We start from the raw sequence: 15947 nt of genomic DNA, 5'->3' as shown, positions 1-15947 counted from the left end.
CTTAACGTGTCTCAGATGGCGCCTGAGTGAAAGTGTCCATCATGTCTTAAGAGGACATTTGTGGCATGAAGACAAATATGCTACATGCTAACGTTGCTACTTCCTGTCCACTGGAACATTGGACACAAAGACTAAGAAAATGTCCTTGTTGACATAAGCCCCGCCCCCCCAGCTGCTTGTCTCCCTTTAATCTCTTTGCTCTCTTCTTCTTCTTCACACAAGAGGCGGGGCCTTGCCGCTTCACAACTGACTAGGACATGACCGTGCACGTGCTCATGCACGCAGTGACGATGCTGTGACGCATTGTGTGCACGTGACGTGCACGGTGAGGGTGCACATTAATAAACAACAAGTAATTCCAGTTTAGAGTGTTTTTGCTTCTTTATTCCAAAACAACGTGGCAGACTTGCTTGTTGGCTCTGATGGATGAACTTTCTGATGCTAACCATGCTAACATGCTAATGGAGGAAGAAAAACAGGAGGTCACAAGGTCATGTAGCTGCTAATGCTGCTAGTTGGCGGCTATAATGATGCTAATGAGGTAAATGTGGCTAATGAGGCTAATAAAAATGCCACTAATGTGACTCATGATGCTAATGTAGTTAAGCTAGGAAATGACGCTAATGCAGCTAATAGAGCTCACGAGGTTAATGTAACTAATGAGGTCAATGATGCTGATGATGCTAACGTAGCTAATGATGCGTGTGGGGCGTCACCTGGCGCTGCTTCAGTCCACTTCCTTCCTGAGGTACTTCCTCATGACAGAGGACACGTCTCCGCCCTCGCTGCCCTCGGCTTCCAGTCGTTCTCCCTGCGGCCGCTCGAGTCGCCTTCTGGCCCGCGTGACCTCTGAACTTCCTGAACCGCCTGAGCTGGACGACTCGGTTTCAGAGCTGCGCTGGCGGGTAGAGGGGGGCAGCTCTCCAAAATGGACACTCAGCGCCCTCCTGCCCCCCCGCACAGACCCGGCCAGGCTGCTGGTGGACTGAGCTCTGCGGATGGCGGGAAGGATGTCGGACATGTCGTCCCGCTCACCAGCGAGGCGACGGTTCTGGAAGACGACAGGCTCGGAACCCAGGCGGCCTTCGCCTGGGTCCTCCGAGACCGGACTAGCCAATGCACAGCGGCGAGGCGTCTGCGGGGAGCGCCGTAAAGCCATGACAGCACGCGAGGCGACATCTGTGTCGTCCTCCTCTGGGATGGACAGGGAGGGAGGGCCTTGGCAGACGACGTGTGAGGACGCCAAAGACGAGAGGCGTGGCAGCGAGGGGAGGGGCGTCAGTGAGTCGCAGGAGTTGAAGCGGGGCGCCGTCAGAGAGTCGCCTGCAGCGCGAGGAAGGAGCGGCGAGGACGGCTTGAGGATGCCGGGTCGAGCCTCCGGAAGGTCGTCGGGCGCGAGAGAGAGTGCCGAGGCTCGACGGCGAAGAGCGGAAGCTGCTGTTGTTTGGTAAACAGGAAGTGACACGGTGCTACCCGCTCCCGCTTCGCTGCCCGCTCGCCGCTTGCGAAGTCCTTCCAGAAGCTCCGACAGCGCAGAGGAAGACGGCGCCCGTCCCAGACCTCGAGAACCTCCCGCCTCCAGGTCGTCTTCATCCGGATCCACACAGGAGCTGAACAGAACAGAACCTCCTGAGACCCGATCTCAGCCAAGCCAGTCAAAGCGTCATGGCGGCTTACCGGAAACTGTACGTGCTGCTGCTGGCCGCAGCTGACTGCCGCCCCCCCTGGCCGCTGAGGGCACTGCTGCTGCAGGGAGATCCTCCGCCACGAGAACTTCCTCTCGATGCTCCACGCCAACCACGCACTCCCTCGCCGACGTCTTCCGTTCCCACGCTGGACGCAGAGTCCCTGGGAGGACAACCGTCTTTACCGACAGACGACAAGCAGGCGCATACGTGATGATGTCATCACCGTGATGTCACGGTGGAATCATCGAGGAGGTCCATGGACCCGTGGAGGCACAGCGTTAGGGAGCATGCACGCCACTGCTCACATCGCCATAGCAACACGGTAACGTGTTAGCATCACGTAAGGTCTACACGGATCGTTCTAGAGGCGTATTGCACGTGCACGGCCAGGACGAGCACGCACGGCGCACACGTTCTTACGGCTCTTTCTTTGTCGAGGACGACGTTGCGGCCGCACGAAGGCTGGAGTGAACAACGCATGGTCAGCATGCTCGGGGGGCGGGGCTAGTCACATGATCCCACTGGGGGCAGGCCGTGTTACCTCTCAGTGTCGCTGTCATCACTTGACTCCACCTCCTCCAGGGCGGCCTGCAGGTCAACGATGCGCTTGATGGAAGTTTCCAGATCGGCTTGTAATGTCTGCCTGATGGCCGTCAGCTCCTGCACCTGCATTTCCTGTAAACAAAGATCACGACATCACTTCCTGTTGTTGCACAAGCAGCATGAACGGCTGTTGAGGAGGGGGCGGGGCTACTAGACGAGTCACGTTTGGATCGGCTGATGTTTCTCACCAGCTCCATGCGGCGCCGGCTGCTGTCCTGCTCGCGCTGACTCAACTCCTCCATCTCCACGCGGACGTCCTGCAGACGCTGCTGGAAGTAGCGAGCGTTCTCGCGCTCCCGAGCCTCTGCCTGGGCGCTCTGCTCCAGCTCCTCGCCGAGACGCACCACGCTGTCCCGCAAACGCAGCACGAGGACCTTCAGACGACCGAGATTTTAGCCTAGATGCTAACGATGTGAAGGCACAGCCGTGTAGCTACCACGTCGCTATGACGTTGCTATCCTATTGCTATCACGTCACTATGATGTTGCTATGATGTCGCTCTGATGTAGCTACCATGTCGCTATGACGCTATCATGTCGCTATGACATCGCTATGATGTTGCTATCATGTTGCTATGATGTTGTTCTGATGTCGCTTTGACAACCACAATGATATCATTATGACATCTCAATCATGTTGCTATGATTGCACTTTGACGTTGCTATCATGTCGCTATAACGTTGCTATCATGGCGCTATGACGTTGCTATCATGGCGCTATGATGTCACTATCATGTCACTATCACATCACCACGATGTTGCTATCGTTTCGGTATCATCTCGCTATCATGTCTCTATGAGGTTGCTATCGTGTCTCTATGAGGTTGCTATCATGTCTCTGAGTTTGCTATCATGTCTCTATGAGGTTGCTATCATGTCTCTATGAGGTTGCTATCATGTCTCTGAGGTTGCTATCATGTCTCTATGAGTTTGCTATCAATGTCTCTATGAGATTGCTATCATGTCTCTATGAGGTTGCTATCATGTCTCTGAGGTTGCTATCATGTCTCTGAGGTTGCTATCATGTCTCTATGAGGTTGCTATCATGTCTCTATGAGATTGCTATCATGTCTCTATGAGGTTGCTATCATGTCTCTGAGGTTGCTATCATGTCTCTATGAGGTTGCTATCATGTCTCTGAGGTTGCTATCATGTCTCTATGAGGTTGCTATCATGTCTCTGAGGTTGCTATCATGTCTCTGAGGTTGCTATCATGTCTCTATGAGTTTGCTATCAATGTCTCTATGAGGTTGCTATCATGTCTCTATGAGGTTGCTATCATGTCTCTGAGGTTGCTATCATGTCTCTATGAGTTTGCTATCATGTCTCTATGAGGTTGCTATCATGTCTCTGAGGTTGCTATCATGTCTCTATGAGGTTGCTATCATGTCTCTGAGGTTACTATCATGTCTCTGAGGTTGCTATCATGTCTCTGAGGTTGCTATCATGTCTCTGAGTTTGCTATCAATGTCTCTATGAGGTTGCTATCATGTCTCTGAGGTTGCTATCATGTCTCTATGAGTTTGCTATCATGTCTCTATGAGTTTGCTATCATGTCTCTATGAGGTTGCTATCATGTCTCTGAGGTTGCTATCATGTCTCTGAGGTTGCTATCATGTCTCTATGAGGTTGCTATCATGTCTCTGAGGTTGCTATCATGTCTCTGAGGCTGCTATCATGTCTCTATGAGTTTGCTATCAATGTCTCTATGAGGTTGCTATCATGTCTCTATGAGGTTGCTATCATGTCTCTGAGGTTGCTATCATGTCTCTATGAGGTTGCTATCATGTCTCTGAGGTTGCTATCATGTCTCTGAGGTTGCTATCATGTCTCTATGAGTTTGCTATCAATGTCTCTATGAGGTTGCTATCATGTCTCTATGAGGTTGCTATCATGTCTCTGAGGTTGCTATCATGTCTCTATGAGTTTGCTATCATGTCTCTATGAGGTTGCTATCATGTCTCTGAGGTTGCTATCATGTCTCTGAGGTTGCTATCATGTCTCTATGAGGTTGCTATCATGTCTCTATGAGGTTGCTATCATGTCTCTGAGGTTGCTATCATGTCTCTATGAGTTTGCTATCATGTCTCTATGAGGTTGCTATCATGTCTCTGAGGTTGCTATCATGTCTCTATGAGTTTGCTATCATGTCTCTATGAGGTTGCTATCATGTCTCTATGAGGTTGCTATCATGTCTCTGAGGTTGCTATCATGTCTCTATGAGTTTGCTATCATGTCTCTATGAGGTTGCTATCATGTCTCTGAGGTTGCTATCATGTCTCTATGAGGTTGCTATCATGTCTCTGAGGTTGCTATCATGTCTCTGAGTTTGCTATCATGTCTCTATGAGTTTGCTATCATGTCTCTGAGGTTGCTATCGTCCCTATGATGTGGTTATGACATCACAGTATTCCCACAAGGCTTGCAGAGCGGTGGACGTCCTGTTGGACGCATGTTGACACTGTCTCACCTCAAACCTCTTGACTTGTCCTCTTTGGAACTCCAGTTTGTTTTCCAGGTCGCAGACGCGCGCTTCCTGTTTGCTGACGATGCTGCGCCCCACAGTGGACGACTCCAGGAAGTGCAGCCTGGACGCTTGCTGCTGGAGCTGCAGGACATGAGGAAGAAGAGGAAGACGTGATGTAGAGGAGGAAGCGGTGGAACAAATGATGGCGAGCTTACCTCCTCACGGAGGGTGTGTCTCTCCTTCTTGACCTCCTCAAGCTCCGCCTCCAGTTCTTTGATGCGACAGATGTCATTGGACGACTGTCCACGAGACAAACACGATGAGGGGGGCACCATGGAGGACACGGGTGGACGGATGCTGACTAACCTGCTGGATGAGCGCTTTGTGCTTCCTCATGAGCTCCTCCAGGTCCTCCTGGTCCTCCTCCAAGCGCTTCAGCAGGTCCACTTTCTCATGCTGGAGGAGGGACAGCTGCTCGTCCAACTGCACAGACGCCAAAAGGGCACATGTTTGATTCCCTCTGCCAACACCAACACCTGCTGCGCTCGTCTCACCAGACACTTCTGCTTGCACATGTTGTCCACTTCCATCTGTGCGTCGTCCAGCTGCTGCGTCAAGGTCGCCAGGGCGCTCTCGGCCTCACGCCGCTGTGTCTCGCTGTCCTCCAGCTAGCACACGCACACGTCAGTAACCACGTCAAATAAAGACATGGCAGCATGGCGGCCCAGTGGGGGCGCTGGTGAGGCACACCTGCCAGTGGAGACGCTCCAACTGGTCTTTGGTGGCGTCCGCGGGGCTCCGCCCACCACTTTGGAGGGTGGCCAGCAGCAGCTGGGCATCGGCCAGGAGAGCGTGCGTCCGCTTCAAGTCTCGTCTCAACTTCTTCTCCACATCAAAGTCTCGGTGGCCCACCTGCACGCCGCCACATGTTGATCAAGACTAGCATGCTAACAGACAGCAGAGGTTGTGTGTGTGTGCGTACCTGGTCACACAGTGTGGCGACCAGTCCCTCCAGGTCATGTTTGTCATGGATGACCATCTGCTTCTCCTCATATTCCTGCTCCAGCTGCATCTCCAGCTGACGTAGCTGCATCACACGTCATCATCAGCCCTGCTAGCATGTGGCTAACTGCTACTATGCTAAGACATCAACCAACTTCCTGTTGGAGGGCGGACGACCTACCCGCCTCTGCGAAGACTTGTGGACATCTTCCAGCTCCTCGTCTTTGTCCTCCAGCTCCTTCTGGTGGATCTGCTTCATGCGCTCGAGCTCCAGCTCAAAGCGCACGTGCACCTGTGGGAGAGGGGGCAGGAACGGGGCGGGGGGTTAGGCTTGCACGCGCTCACGCGCACACTCGTGCAGGTCGGCGTCACCTGTTGCTGCTGTTGCACTCTGGCGTTTAATTGGGACACCTCTTCGGCCCGCTCGCCGGCCACGCCCTCCAGGAGGCGGAGCTGTTTCTTCAGGTCAGGGAGGGAGTCGCCGGCCAGATCCACGGGAATGCTGAGGTCACGGATCTGAGCGCACAATTCGTCCTTCTGCTTCTGTAAGCGACCTGCTTCAGCCTGGCTCTCCTGCACACGCACACGCGCGCACACACACACACACACACACACAGGTGAGGCTCTGCATCAGCGTGACCTGGCAGGACCTCAAGCTCACCTGGAGGCGGCGGCGCAGCGTGAATAACTCCGCCCCCAGCGTGGCGTTCTCCTGCAAAGTTTTGTCCTTCATCTCTCGCTCGTTGTCAACTTCCTCCAACGCGTGCGTGAGCTCGCCGTCAAAGCTGGTAGCGGCGAGGGAGGGCAGACATCTTTGTTAGCATGTTGATTAGCATGGTGAGCACTGCAGCAAGGTCAGCGGAAGGACAAACACCGTCTCTGTTTGCGGTCCAGTTCGTGCATTCGGTTCTGAAGGCTGTCAGTGAGGACTCGTGCGTCCTGGAGCTCAGACGTCACGCGGCGACAGTGTCGTTTGAGTTCGGTCACGTTCTTTTTGGACTGGTCCAGCTGGGCCTGCAGCGCTGCCACCTGCAGGCCACACGCACACACTATCACTAGCAACAAATCCGAAGAACATCCTTGTCCTCGCCCTCATCTCACTTTGTTGTCCAGCTGCTGACGCGTCTCACGCTCCGCCTCCACCTTGTCCTCCGTCTGCTTCAGTCGCCTGCGAACAAAGTCCACCTCCGTCTGGCAACATTCCAGCTGCATGGCCAGCTCGCTCTCTGGAGGTAAGTGAGAATTCTTTCATCCCAAATATTTCATCGATAAAATCTTGTTCCAACATTTCCACTTCCTAGTCAAAATAAAGTTACACCCCCAACAACGTCGTCCAATCAGCATCCTCCTGACTCCTACAGCCAATCAGCATATGACCTGATTAACACTTCCTTCCATACGTCAACACTTTCCCGTTGCTGTCGATGTTTCCTGTTTCTTGTCAATTCTTCCTGTCATCAACACATCCTGTTTGTTGTCAACACTTCCTGTTTGTTGTCAACACTTCCTGTCATCAACATACCCTGTTTGTTGTCAACACTTCCTGTTTGTTGTCAACACTTCCTGTTTGTTGTCAACACTTCCTGTTTGTTGTCAACACCTTCTTTCATCAACACATCCTGTTTGTTGTCAGTACTTCCTGTTTACTGTCAATACTTACTGTTGCCAACATTTTATTTCATCAACACTTCCTTTTTGTTGTCAATGCTTCCTGTTTACTGTCAACACTTCCTGTCATCAACACTTCCTGTTTGTTGTCAACACTTCCTGTCATCAACACTTCCTGTTTGTTGTCAACACCTTCTTTCATTTCCTGTTTGTTGTCAAGACTTCCTGTCATCAACACTTCCTGTTTGTTGTCAGTACTTCCTGTTTATTGTCAACACTTCCTGTTTGTTGTTAATGCTTCCTGTTTGTTTTCAACACTGTCTTCCATCAGCACTTCCTGTTTGTTGTCAACAGTTTACTGTCAATACTTCCTGTTTATTGTCAACACTTTCTTTCAGCAACACTTCCTGTTTGCTGTCAGCACTTCCTGTCGTCACCACTCCTTGTTTGTTGTCAACATTTTATTTCATCAACACTTCCTGTTTGTTGTCAGGACTTCCTGTTTACTGTCAATACTTCCTGTTTGTTTTCAACACTTTCCTCCATCAACACTTGCTGTCATCAACACTTCCTGTTTTCTGTCAATGTTTCCTGTGTAATGTCAGCACTTCCTGTCTTCAACACTTGTTGTTTGTCGTCAACACATCCTGTTTACTGTCAATACTTCCTGTTTGTTAACATTTTATTTAATCAACACTTCCTGTTTGCTGTCAATGCTTCCTGTTTGTTTTCAACACTTTATTCCATCAACACCTGTCGTCAACACTTCCTGTTTGTTGTCAGCACTTCCTGTCATCAACACTTTCCGTTTTCTGTCAATGTTTCCTGTGTAATATCAGCACTTCCTGTTTGCTGTCAACACTTCCTGTTTATTGTCAGCACTTCAAACCTGTTGGTTGTCATCATTCATGGACTTCCTATCCAAAATACATCATCATCATCATCATCGTCATCCAATCAGCATGCTGCATGGTTGGTTTGCTAACAGGAAGTCTAACCTAACCTGTTCCTCCAACTCGTTTACTCTCCAGGTTGTGAGCCTTCTGCCGCTCCTCCTCCAGATGTCTCTCCAGTGTTTCCATGGCAATCTTGCACTGGTCCAGACGTATCTGATGACACGCCAACAGGAGGTCAAAGGGGTCATCGAGGTGGGAGCAGGAAGTCAAGATGGCCGCCTCACCTGCAGCTCCTTGTTCTCCTTGGTGAGACGAAGTCTCTCCGCTCTTTCCACATCCAGAGCCTGACCCACCGCGTCGCCACGGAAACGCTCATCGCTAAGCTCCGAGGTCACCGCCGTCAGCTACACACACACACACACGACATTAGTGAGTGTGTGTGTGTTAGTGTGTGTGTGTTGCAGGACAAACTTTGGTGTTGCAGGCGTCCACCGTCTGTCTCAACTCGTTTCTTTCCTTCTCCGACTTGTCAAGACGTCGTTTCAGCGCCGACACTTCATCCTGACAACACACCTCTTCTTTAGAACACGTGTGTGCGTGTGCGTGTGTATGAGCGTGTGCACCTCTTTGGCGCGCAGCCTCTCGTTGTCCATGTTGACGTCCAGCAGGGGGCGCACGCGGCAGAAGAGCCGCCACCAGCGCCACTCACCTGCCAGACGCAGAACTCGAAGGTTCCTCTGAAGACAGCGCACGGCCATGTGCTGCACCTGCAGGTGCGCGCGCACACACACACACACACACACACACACACACACAGAGTGACGTGTGATGCTTCTTTGTTTCTCCTGAGGGCGTTGCATAGCAACAGGACGTCCTTGTCCATGATTGGACAGTCGCGTTTCATACTAGACTTTGTTCACACGCGGGGGCGCCGACCTTGAGCGTGCGGTACTTCTGCCGGGCCAGGTGTCCCACGCAGGCGGCCTGCAGGTGGACCAGCCAGCCGCTGACCTGCAGGTCGCGTTGGCTCTCCAGGTGTCTCAGCACGCCGCGCCTCATGAACACCTGACAGGAAACAGGAAGTCGTCAGCCGCAGCAGCGGCTGGGCCTTCTCCACACAGAGAAGGCGTTCTCACCCGACCGGCGGCGACCACGATGCTCTTGGGGTCCAAGTCCAAGTCGGCCAGCAGCTCGTCCACCGCCTAAGAAGAACGAGCGAGACGGCGTTCACTGACGGTCAAAGGCGTTTCACGAGGCGAGGGTGAGTCATGTGACCCACCTTCGTCTCATCATGGCGGACAAACATAGAGGCGTAGCGCTTCATGATGGGTGGAGACAAGGCCTGGAAGTGACACCTGAAGTCGCTGAGGGTCATGTGATCAGGGTAACCTGCCAGGACAGCAGAGGTCAGGTTTCTCACGAGCGTCAAGCGGCGTGCGACGTGCTGACCTGTGCGGTACAGCTGCAGCGCTGGCAGCGTCTGCATCGAGCGGAGCTGTGCTCGCAGCGTCGCCATTTTGAGGGCGCCGCTGGCGTCCATCTTGGTGCTAACACACTGCAGGAAAACGGGTCGGGCGCGCCGGATCACGTTGACGAGGGCGTCCTGAGGGGGCGGAGACAAGTGGAGTGAGGCAACCTCACTGAAGACGTGGCGGTGGTGATACTTACGGCCTGCAGTTTGATGGCGATGCACGGCGAGTGCCTGCGCACGGCGGCCACCCCCCCGCTGAGCGTCTTCCTAATGGTGGCGCTCCTTTGCAGCGAGCGCTGACTGGCGCCATCTAGCCCGCTCAGGCCGCGGCACAGCGGCGGCACGCTGACGGCGGGTGTGAACATCGCCTTCACCGCCGCTCTGAGGACGACATGCCATGTCACCTCCCGAACACGCCCCCCAACATGTGACCTCACGGCACAGGTTGCACTCACACGGACGAGTTCTGGAGAAGCCCGACGGCATTGAGAGTGGACGGATTGTTCTGGACCAGCGAGAACCATCCCGTCAGGTCGTAGCGTACCGGGTCGCAGCCTGCCAGGTGTCCCACCTCGCACTGCAACGGCTGCTCGCACTGACGTACTGAGGGAAGGTCACATGATCATCATCATCATCATCATCATCATCACCGGAGGCTGCGTTACCCGTCTGGTTGAAGTACTGGCACACGCGCTGCAGGGCCGTGCCCTCATTGGAAGCCGGAGTCGTCATTTCCTCATCCAGGACCCACAGAAGCCCCCGGGGAGCGCCCTCTGCTGCCCGCACCTCCAACACGCATCACATGTTTGTTGCTATGGTGGCTATGGCCCCGCCCCTTTACACGTCACAGTGTCACATCACCACTTAGCGTGTTAGCATGTTAGCATACCTGCGGAGGCGGCTGGTCGATGGCAGACACGACGTCAGCAGGGCTGATCTCTGGACACTCGAACGCCACCGGAACCTTCTCCTGGACAAGCGCACGCATGCACAGAGTCACGTGACTGACACGACAACACGGGAGCCAGGCAGGACTTGAAGGTGTGCGTCACCTGTGCGTAGCGCTCCAGCGTGTGTGTGAATGTGTGCGTGTAGTGATGTTCTAGAAGGCGTTCTTGCAGGTAGTTGTGACAAAATTCGCTCCAGTTGCCCGCTCGCTCCTCGGACGCGTGGCGAGGGTTCCTCAGGCCCGGCGTGTCCACCACCGTCACGGACGCCAGCGCCAGCTGCTGGCCGCTCAGAGCTCTGCACGGGATCAAGATGGCGTCCTCATGTTGCACACGTGAACATGCATGCACGCACGCACGCACCTGTTGATCAGGGAGACGATGGCGCCGAAGAGTTCTTCGTAGAGGCCGGCCGCCATCCCGTCTACGCACTGAGTCGCCGTCAGCCGAGGGCCTGCACGTCATTAGCGAGCTCACGTTAGCGTGTCAGAAAGCTGGTTAGGTTAGCGTGTTCGTGTGTCTCACCTTCCTCGGACTCGCCAGCTGCGCTGCGCTCTCTGCTGCCCCCGGTGGCTCGCTGCAGCAGCTGGCGCAGGTGATGTTTGAAGACGGCCGTGTTAAGCTCCTCCCCCTCGCATCCCAGTGCGCCACTGGCTGCCTGAGCGCTCTCGAAGTTCACAAACTGTCTCCTCCCCACTGACACACACACATAGTGAGGTCAGACACCCCCCGCTGGCAACTTTCATCTCCTTCACTGATGATGATGATGATGGTGATCATGAAGACCGGGGCTACCTTTGCAAGCCCCCGCCACCCCCAGATGGTAAATGGCGGCGAGGACATGCCAGATGGCCTTCTGCTCGCTGGCGGTGAAGCCCAGTGTTTCCATGGCGACCAGCAGCTTGGTGAAGCCGACAGAAGCTCGCTGCTTCTCCTCCACCTGACAGGAAGAAAAAGAAGGACGGCGTGAGGAAGCGCTCAGGTGAAGCCCCGCCCACCCGTGGTCCCCCACTCTACCTTGGTGGGAGGAGTCATGCCAAAGGAGTGACATTCAGGAAGCTGATGGAGCTGCAGCTCCGTCCTGACCAGCAAGGACGGAAGGGAGAAAGGGAAGAAGGAAGGCAGGAAGCATCGTCAGCTGACGTGATGGAGGTTAGCACACGCGCACGAGCGCTCACCTCATGTCTGTGCTGAGGCCTGCTAGCATCTGAGAGAACACCAGGAAGTTGCTCTCGCCACCGGTCATGTGACACACTCGCCATTTGTCCAGCATCATCGTCTGAGGGCGGGACCAAACCGTGTCAATCAATCATCATTGTGTGTGTGTGTGTGCGTGTGCGTGTGCGTGCGTGTCATTGCCTGCAGGTGTCCGGCGGCGGCGCGTCCTGCGTGGTTAAAGTCTACCGAGAACATCATGGCGAAACGAGAGGCGGAGTCACTGTGTGGAGATGTGACGCAGCCGAACGACCTCAACACGCTGAACATGGCCTGAACACGCTCCACTGCGGGAAGAACACAACACTTCCTGTTTGCTGCCAAAAATACTTCCTGTTTTTTGTCAACACTTCCTGTTTGTCCTTTACACTTCCTGTTTGCCATCAACACTTCCTGTTTGTGGCCTGTTTTTGTCAATACTTCCTGTTTGTCAACAACCCCTGCTGTTTGCTGCCAACACTTCCTGTCATCAACACTTCCTGTTTTTTTGTCAGCACTTGCTGTTTTCTGTCACCGCTTCCTGTTTGCCATCAACACATCCTATTTGTTATCAACACTTCCTGTTGTTTGTCAATGCTTCTTGTTTGTCAACAACACTTCCTGTTTTCAACCAGCACTTCCTGTGTGTTATCCACATCCAGTTTGTTGTCGTCACTTCCTGTTTGTTGTCTACACTTCTTCCTGTTTGTCATCAACACTTTCAGTTTGCTATCGACACGTCCTGTTTGTTGACAACACTTCCTGTTTGTCGGTCCCACTTCCTGCTTGTCAACAACACTTCCTGTTTGTCCTTCACACTTCCTGTTTGTCATCAAGACTTCTTGCTTGTAACCAATACTTCCTTTCTGTTTGTTATCAACACTTCCTGTTTGTCGGTCCCACTTCCTGCTTGTCAACAACACTTCCTATTTTTAACCATTACTTACTTTCTGTTTGTCGTCAACACTTCCGGTTTTTAACCAACACTTCCTGTCTATGGTCAACACTTCCTGTTTGTTGCAGGTAGCATCTGGTAGGGCTAATGCTGGTTAGCGCTCACCGCTCATGTTGGGCCCAGCGGTCCCGGCCTGCCTGAGCAGAGCGAGGGTGAAGGCGTGACACGCGGTGGTCTTTCCGGTTCCGCTGCGACCCACAGCGCACACGCAGTGGTCCCGCCTGGTTCCGACCACGGACACGTAGAGCTGTTTGACCATTGCAGCCAGAGCGGGAGGAGCTTCCCATGTGGACTCCCCCCGCCGCGACTTTGGAGTCTGACAGTGTGAAAAAAAAAGAGGAAGTAAACTTCCTGACCACAAGGTGGCGCTTTGCTAGCGATGACATCACCTTGCTGTGCGTAAGCAATGGCGGCCACAAGTTGACCAGGTTGGGTCCGGCGTGCGTTAGCGGCATGCCGGCTTTAGCACGACTGATTAGCGTGTGCAGCACGCCGCTTTCGTTGACGCTCTGCAGGTCACTGAGGTCGTCGCACAGGTCCAGGTGGGCGGGGTTACACTACGGGGGAGAAAACGGCTTCATAAAAATAAAGAAAACCAACAAAAAGCATGTGAAAGTTGTGCACCTTTTCGACGTCGTCTTCAGTGACATCGAGCAGCGAGCCGTCTGCATGGAGGCGGAGTCTCACTCGGCCTTGTGGGAGTTCCGGCGTTCCTTCGTCGGGCTTGAGCTGAGTGGCTGGAAGGTGGCGACCAATCAGACGACAGTTTGGGTCCCGCTCAAGAAGGTTCCCATCTTACCGAGCGTGAAGCCGTCCTTGTGCACGTACCAAACAGCGCCGGCCTCGTACCACACGTCCTTCACCTGCGCAGAGGACAAGAGTCCGGTTGGTGTTCCGGTCCATCCAGCAGAACCAGCTTTGGACACGTACCTCCGTCACGGCGACGTCGGCTAGCCTTCCTTCAGGTTCCTGACGTTCCTCCTTCACTTCCTGCTTTACCTCCTTCACCTTCCTCGCCTCCTCTGGCCTCTCCTTCCTCGGCTCCGCCTCCTCGCTCGTGTTTGCCATGTTCTTCTTCGGCGGCTCAGGCTTGACTTCCTGTTGGCTTTCCGTGTTTGTCGGAGTGGTCCTGTGCGCTGAGGACGGGCGTGGAGACCACTGGGGGGCGTGGCCGCTGTTGAGCATGTGCTCGGCTCGCAGCGACATCTCGGCCTCCAGGATGGGCGGAGTCTGATCTGGAAGCAGGAACTGCTGCACCAGGTTGTCGCTCAGCCTGCTGGGCTGCTGGGGAAATGAGCATGCGCTAACATTAGCGTGCTAGCTTGTGGGAGAAAGCTAAGCTAACTAGCGAATCACACGCACGGTCTTCTCCTCCTTGACCTCCGGCTCCTTCTGCTTGGTCTCCTTTTCGGAATCTCGGACCAGCTGCTTGAGGAACCCTCCGGGAAGGGCAGACAGCGGCGGCGGGGGGACGGCCGCGACCACCGGCTGATTCTCCTCCTTAATCTGCGCTCACATGACCGGTCACATGACAATGATGTTGCGTTAGCATGCTTACGCTAAGTGGAAGTTACCTTTCACCAGTTGACCGAATGAAGAAAAACATTAGATCTTTTTATTGTAATTGTTAGCATGTTATTGTTAGCAGTTTTCATTGTTTGCACAATAAAACCACAGACGACGAATGGAAGTGGCATCCGTGAGGTGACTTCCTGTTTGACAATTTGAAGCTCAGGAGAAGTCTGCAAGGTGCTAATCCAAGATTAGCAGCGTTAGCGTTACCATTAGCTGTCCATCATGCACGTGCATCACGTGACACCTGCCTTCTGCTCCCATAGTTTTAAGCGTGACGACAGCGCCATGTTGCGTGCTGGGAGGGGCTGAAGGGTGTGGGGGCGGGGGTGACGTCAGCCAGGTGTGATGTCAGAGCGACCTGATGAGGGGGACACAAGTTACCATGAAGATGCACACACACGTGCACACACGATGATATCATCGCCGCTGGCGCGGATTCAAGTTTCAGTCAACACAAAAGTTCTACAGGACCTCAAACGTCACACAACCTCTTCGGTTGTACCGCTTCACTTTGGCCCCCCTCCCCCGCCGCTCGCTGTCTTTCTTTGGGGACAAGCAGTAGTCCACACAATCCAAAGTCTTTGCTTGTGGGTCAAAGCAGCACCATGTCCGCCCCCCCTCCAAATCTCCCTATGGTACCAGAACCAGCTGAGGCCCAAAAGAAGACAAAGACGTTACCTTTAAGCTTCAAGGAAGACGAGAAACGTGAAGGATTCTGCTGGACCGGACCGGACTGGAGGTCTGACACTGACAAGCAACAGACGTGTTCTATCAATAGCTCACTGGGGGGGGGGGTCACTCAGGAGGGCTGCTGGGAATGTGTGTCACCACTCTCTGAACAGAACAGTGACAAAGGTTCTAGAATGTTGTAGAAGACAACCTTACTTTCATTTAAAATTTCTTTAAAAAAAAAAACAAAAAACGATTTCTCTGTAAGGGGCGAAGCCATGATTGGGTGGGGGAGGGGGGCGCATTTGCTCGAGTCCCCCTTCAGCTGTCGCTTGATTGACAGCTGCAGCTGAGGACAGCCGGGAGGGGCGGAGTCTCACGGGAGAGGGCGGGAGCGTCAGAGGTGGCGTCCCCCCATCCCCACAAACATGAACGTTCTCATCAAGTCGCTTTCAAAATAAAAACGCACTACTGCTATGATGACGTCATCATTGAAATCACAGTTTTCTCACAAGAAACTCAAACCTGCAAATAAAATATTTCAAATTATTAATTTCAAGGAAAATATTAATTTGAAAAAATGAAAAAAAACCTAAAATAAAACCACAGTTAAAATAATTGACTTAAAATATTTCCATTTTTAATTTAAAATATATAATATATAAGAAATGATACATTTTAATGTCAATTGAAAGAAATTTTTTTTTTTTTTACATTTTAATAAATAAAAGAAGTTCAAATATTGTGAAATTTGCTAAAAAAGAAGACAATTTTTTAAAATAAATGACAAGAAATGGCAAATAAAACAGCAAGACAGGAGGCGTTCCTAATAATTAGACCCAAAGTGTGTGTGTTTTTTCCAAGTCTTTATGT

General features: G+C 52.9%; 1 protein-coding gene across 4 annotated transcripts; it reads right to left on the bottom strand.

Moving 5' to 3' along the window:
- Window positions 1-364: 364 nt before the first annotated feature.
- Window positions 365-15684, bottom strand: LOC129170133 (unconventional myosin-XVIIIb-like). 4 transcript variants are annotated; one of them, XM_054757356.1, is made up of 43 exons: window positions 15084-15684; window positions 14654-14763; window positions 14193-14336; window positions 13761-14114; window positions 13630-13693; window positions 13455-13567; window positions 13220-13387; window positions 12936-13146; window positions 12041-12183; window positions 11860-11960; window positions 11699-11762; window positions 11477-11621; window positions 11207-11377; window positions 11045-11135; window positions 10787-10979; window positions 10624-10704; window positions 10400-10520; window positions 10190-10337; window positions 9932-10115; window positions 9713-9866; window positions 9543-9652; window positions 9400-9465; window positions 9200-9328; window positions 8887-9030; window positions 8735-8824; window positions 8548-8667; window positions 8371-8476; window positions 6861-6985; window positions 6634-6788; window positions 6421-6544; window positions 6132-6332; window positions 5941-6051; window positions 5740-5844; window positions 5508-5669; window positions 5312-5425; window positions 5124-5240; window positions 4973-5056; window positions 4761-4898; window positions 2480-2665; window positions 2230-2363; window positions 2109-2150; window positions 1678-1848; window positions 365-1610 (listed from the first exon to the last, which is right to left on the bottom strand). In XM_054757356.1, exons 2-43 carry the CDS (start codon window positions 14690-14692, stop codon window positions 728-730), a joined length of 6306 nt encoding a protein of 2101 aa, XP_054613331.1. In that variant the 5' UTR covers window positions 14693-14763; window positions 15084-15684; the 3' UTR covers window positions 365-727. The 4 variants fall into 4 exon arrangements, with proteins under 4 accessions (XP_054613331.1, XP_054613332.1, XP_054613334.1 ...); XM_054757357.1 differs by having other exon boundaries at window positions 13761-14111; window positions 14654-15684; XM_054757359.1 differs by lacking the exon at window positions 14654-14763.
- Between the last annotated feature and the right edge of the window lie 263 nt (window positions 15685-15947).

The sequence above is a fragment of the Dunckerocampus dactyliophorus genome, chromosome 17, assembly GCF_027744805.1.
Source record: "Dunckerocampus dactyliophorus isolate RoL2022-P2 chromosome 17, RoL_Ddac_1.1, whole genome shotgun sequence".
Taxonomy (NCBI): domain Eukaryota; kingdom Metazoa; phylum Chordata; class Actinopteri; order Syngnathiformes; family Syngnathidae; genus Dunckerocampus; species Dunckerocampus dactyliophorus.
Note: the sequence above shows the minus strand (reverse complement) of the source record. Positions and strands in the feature narration are given on the sequence as shown.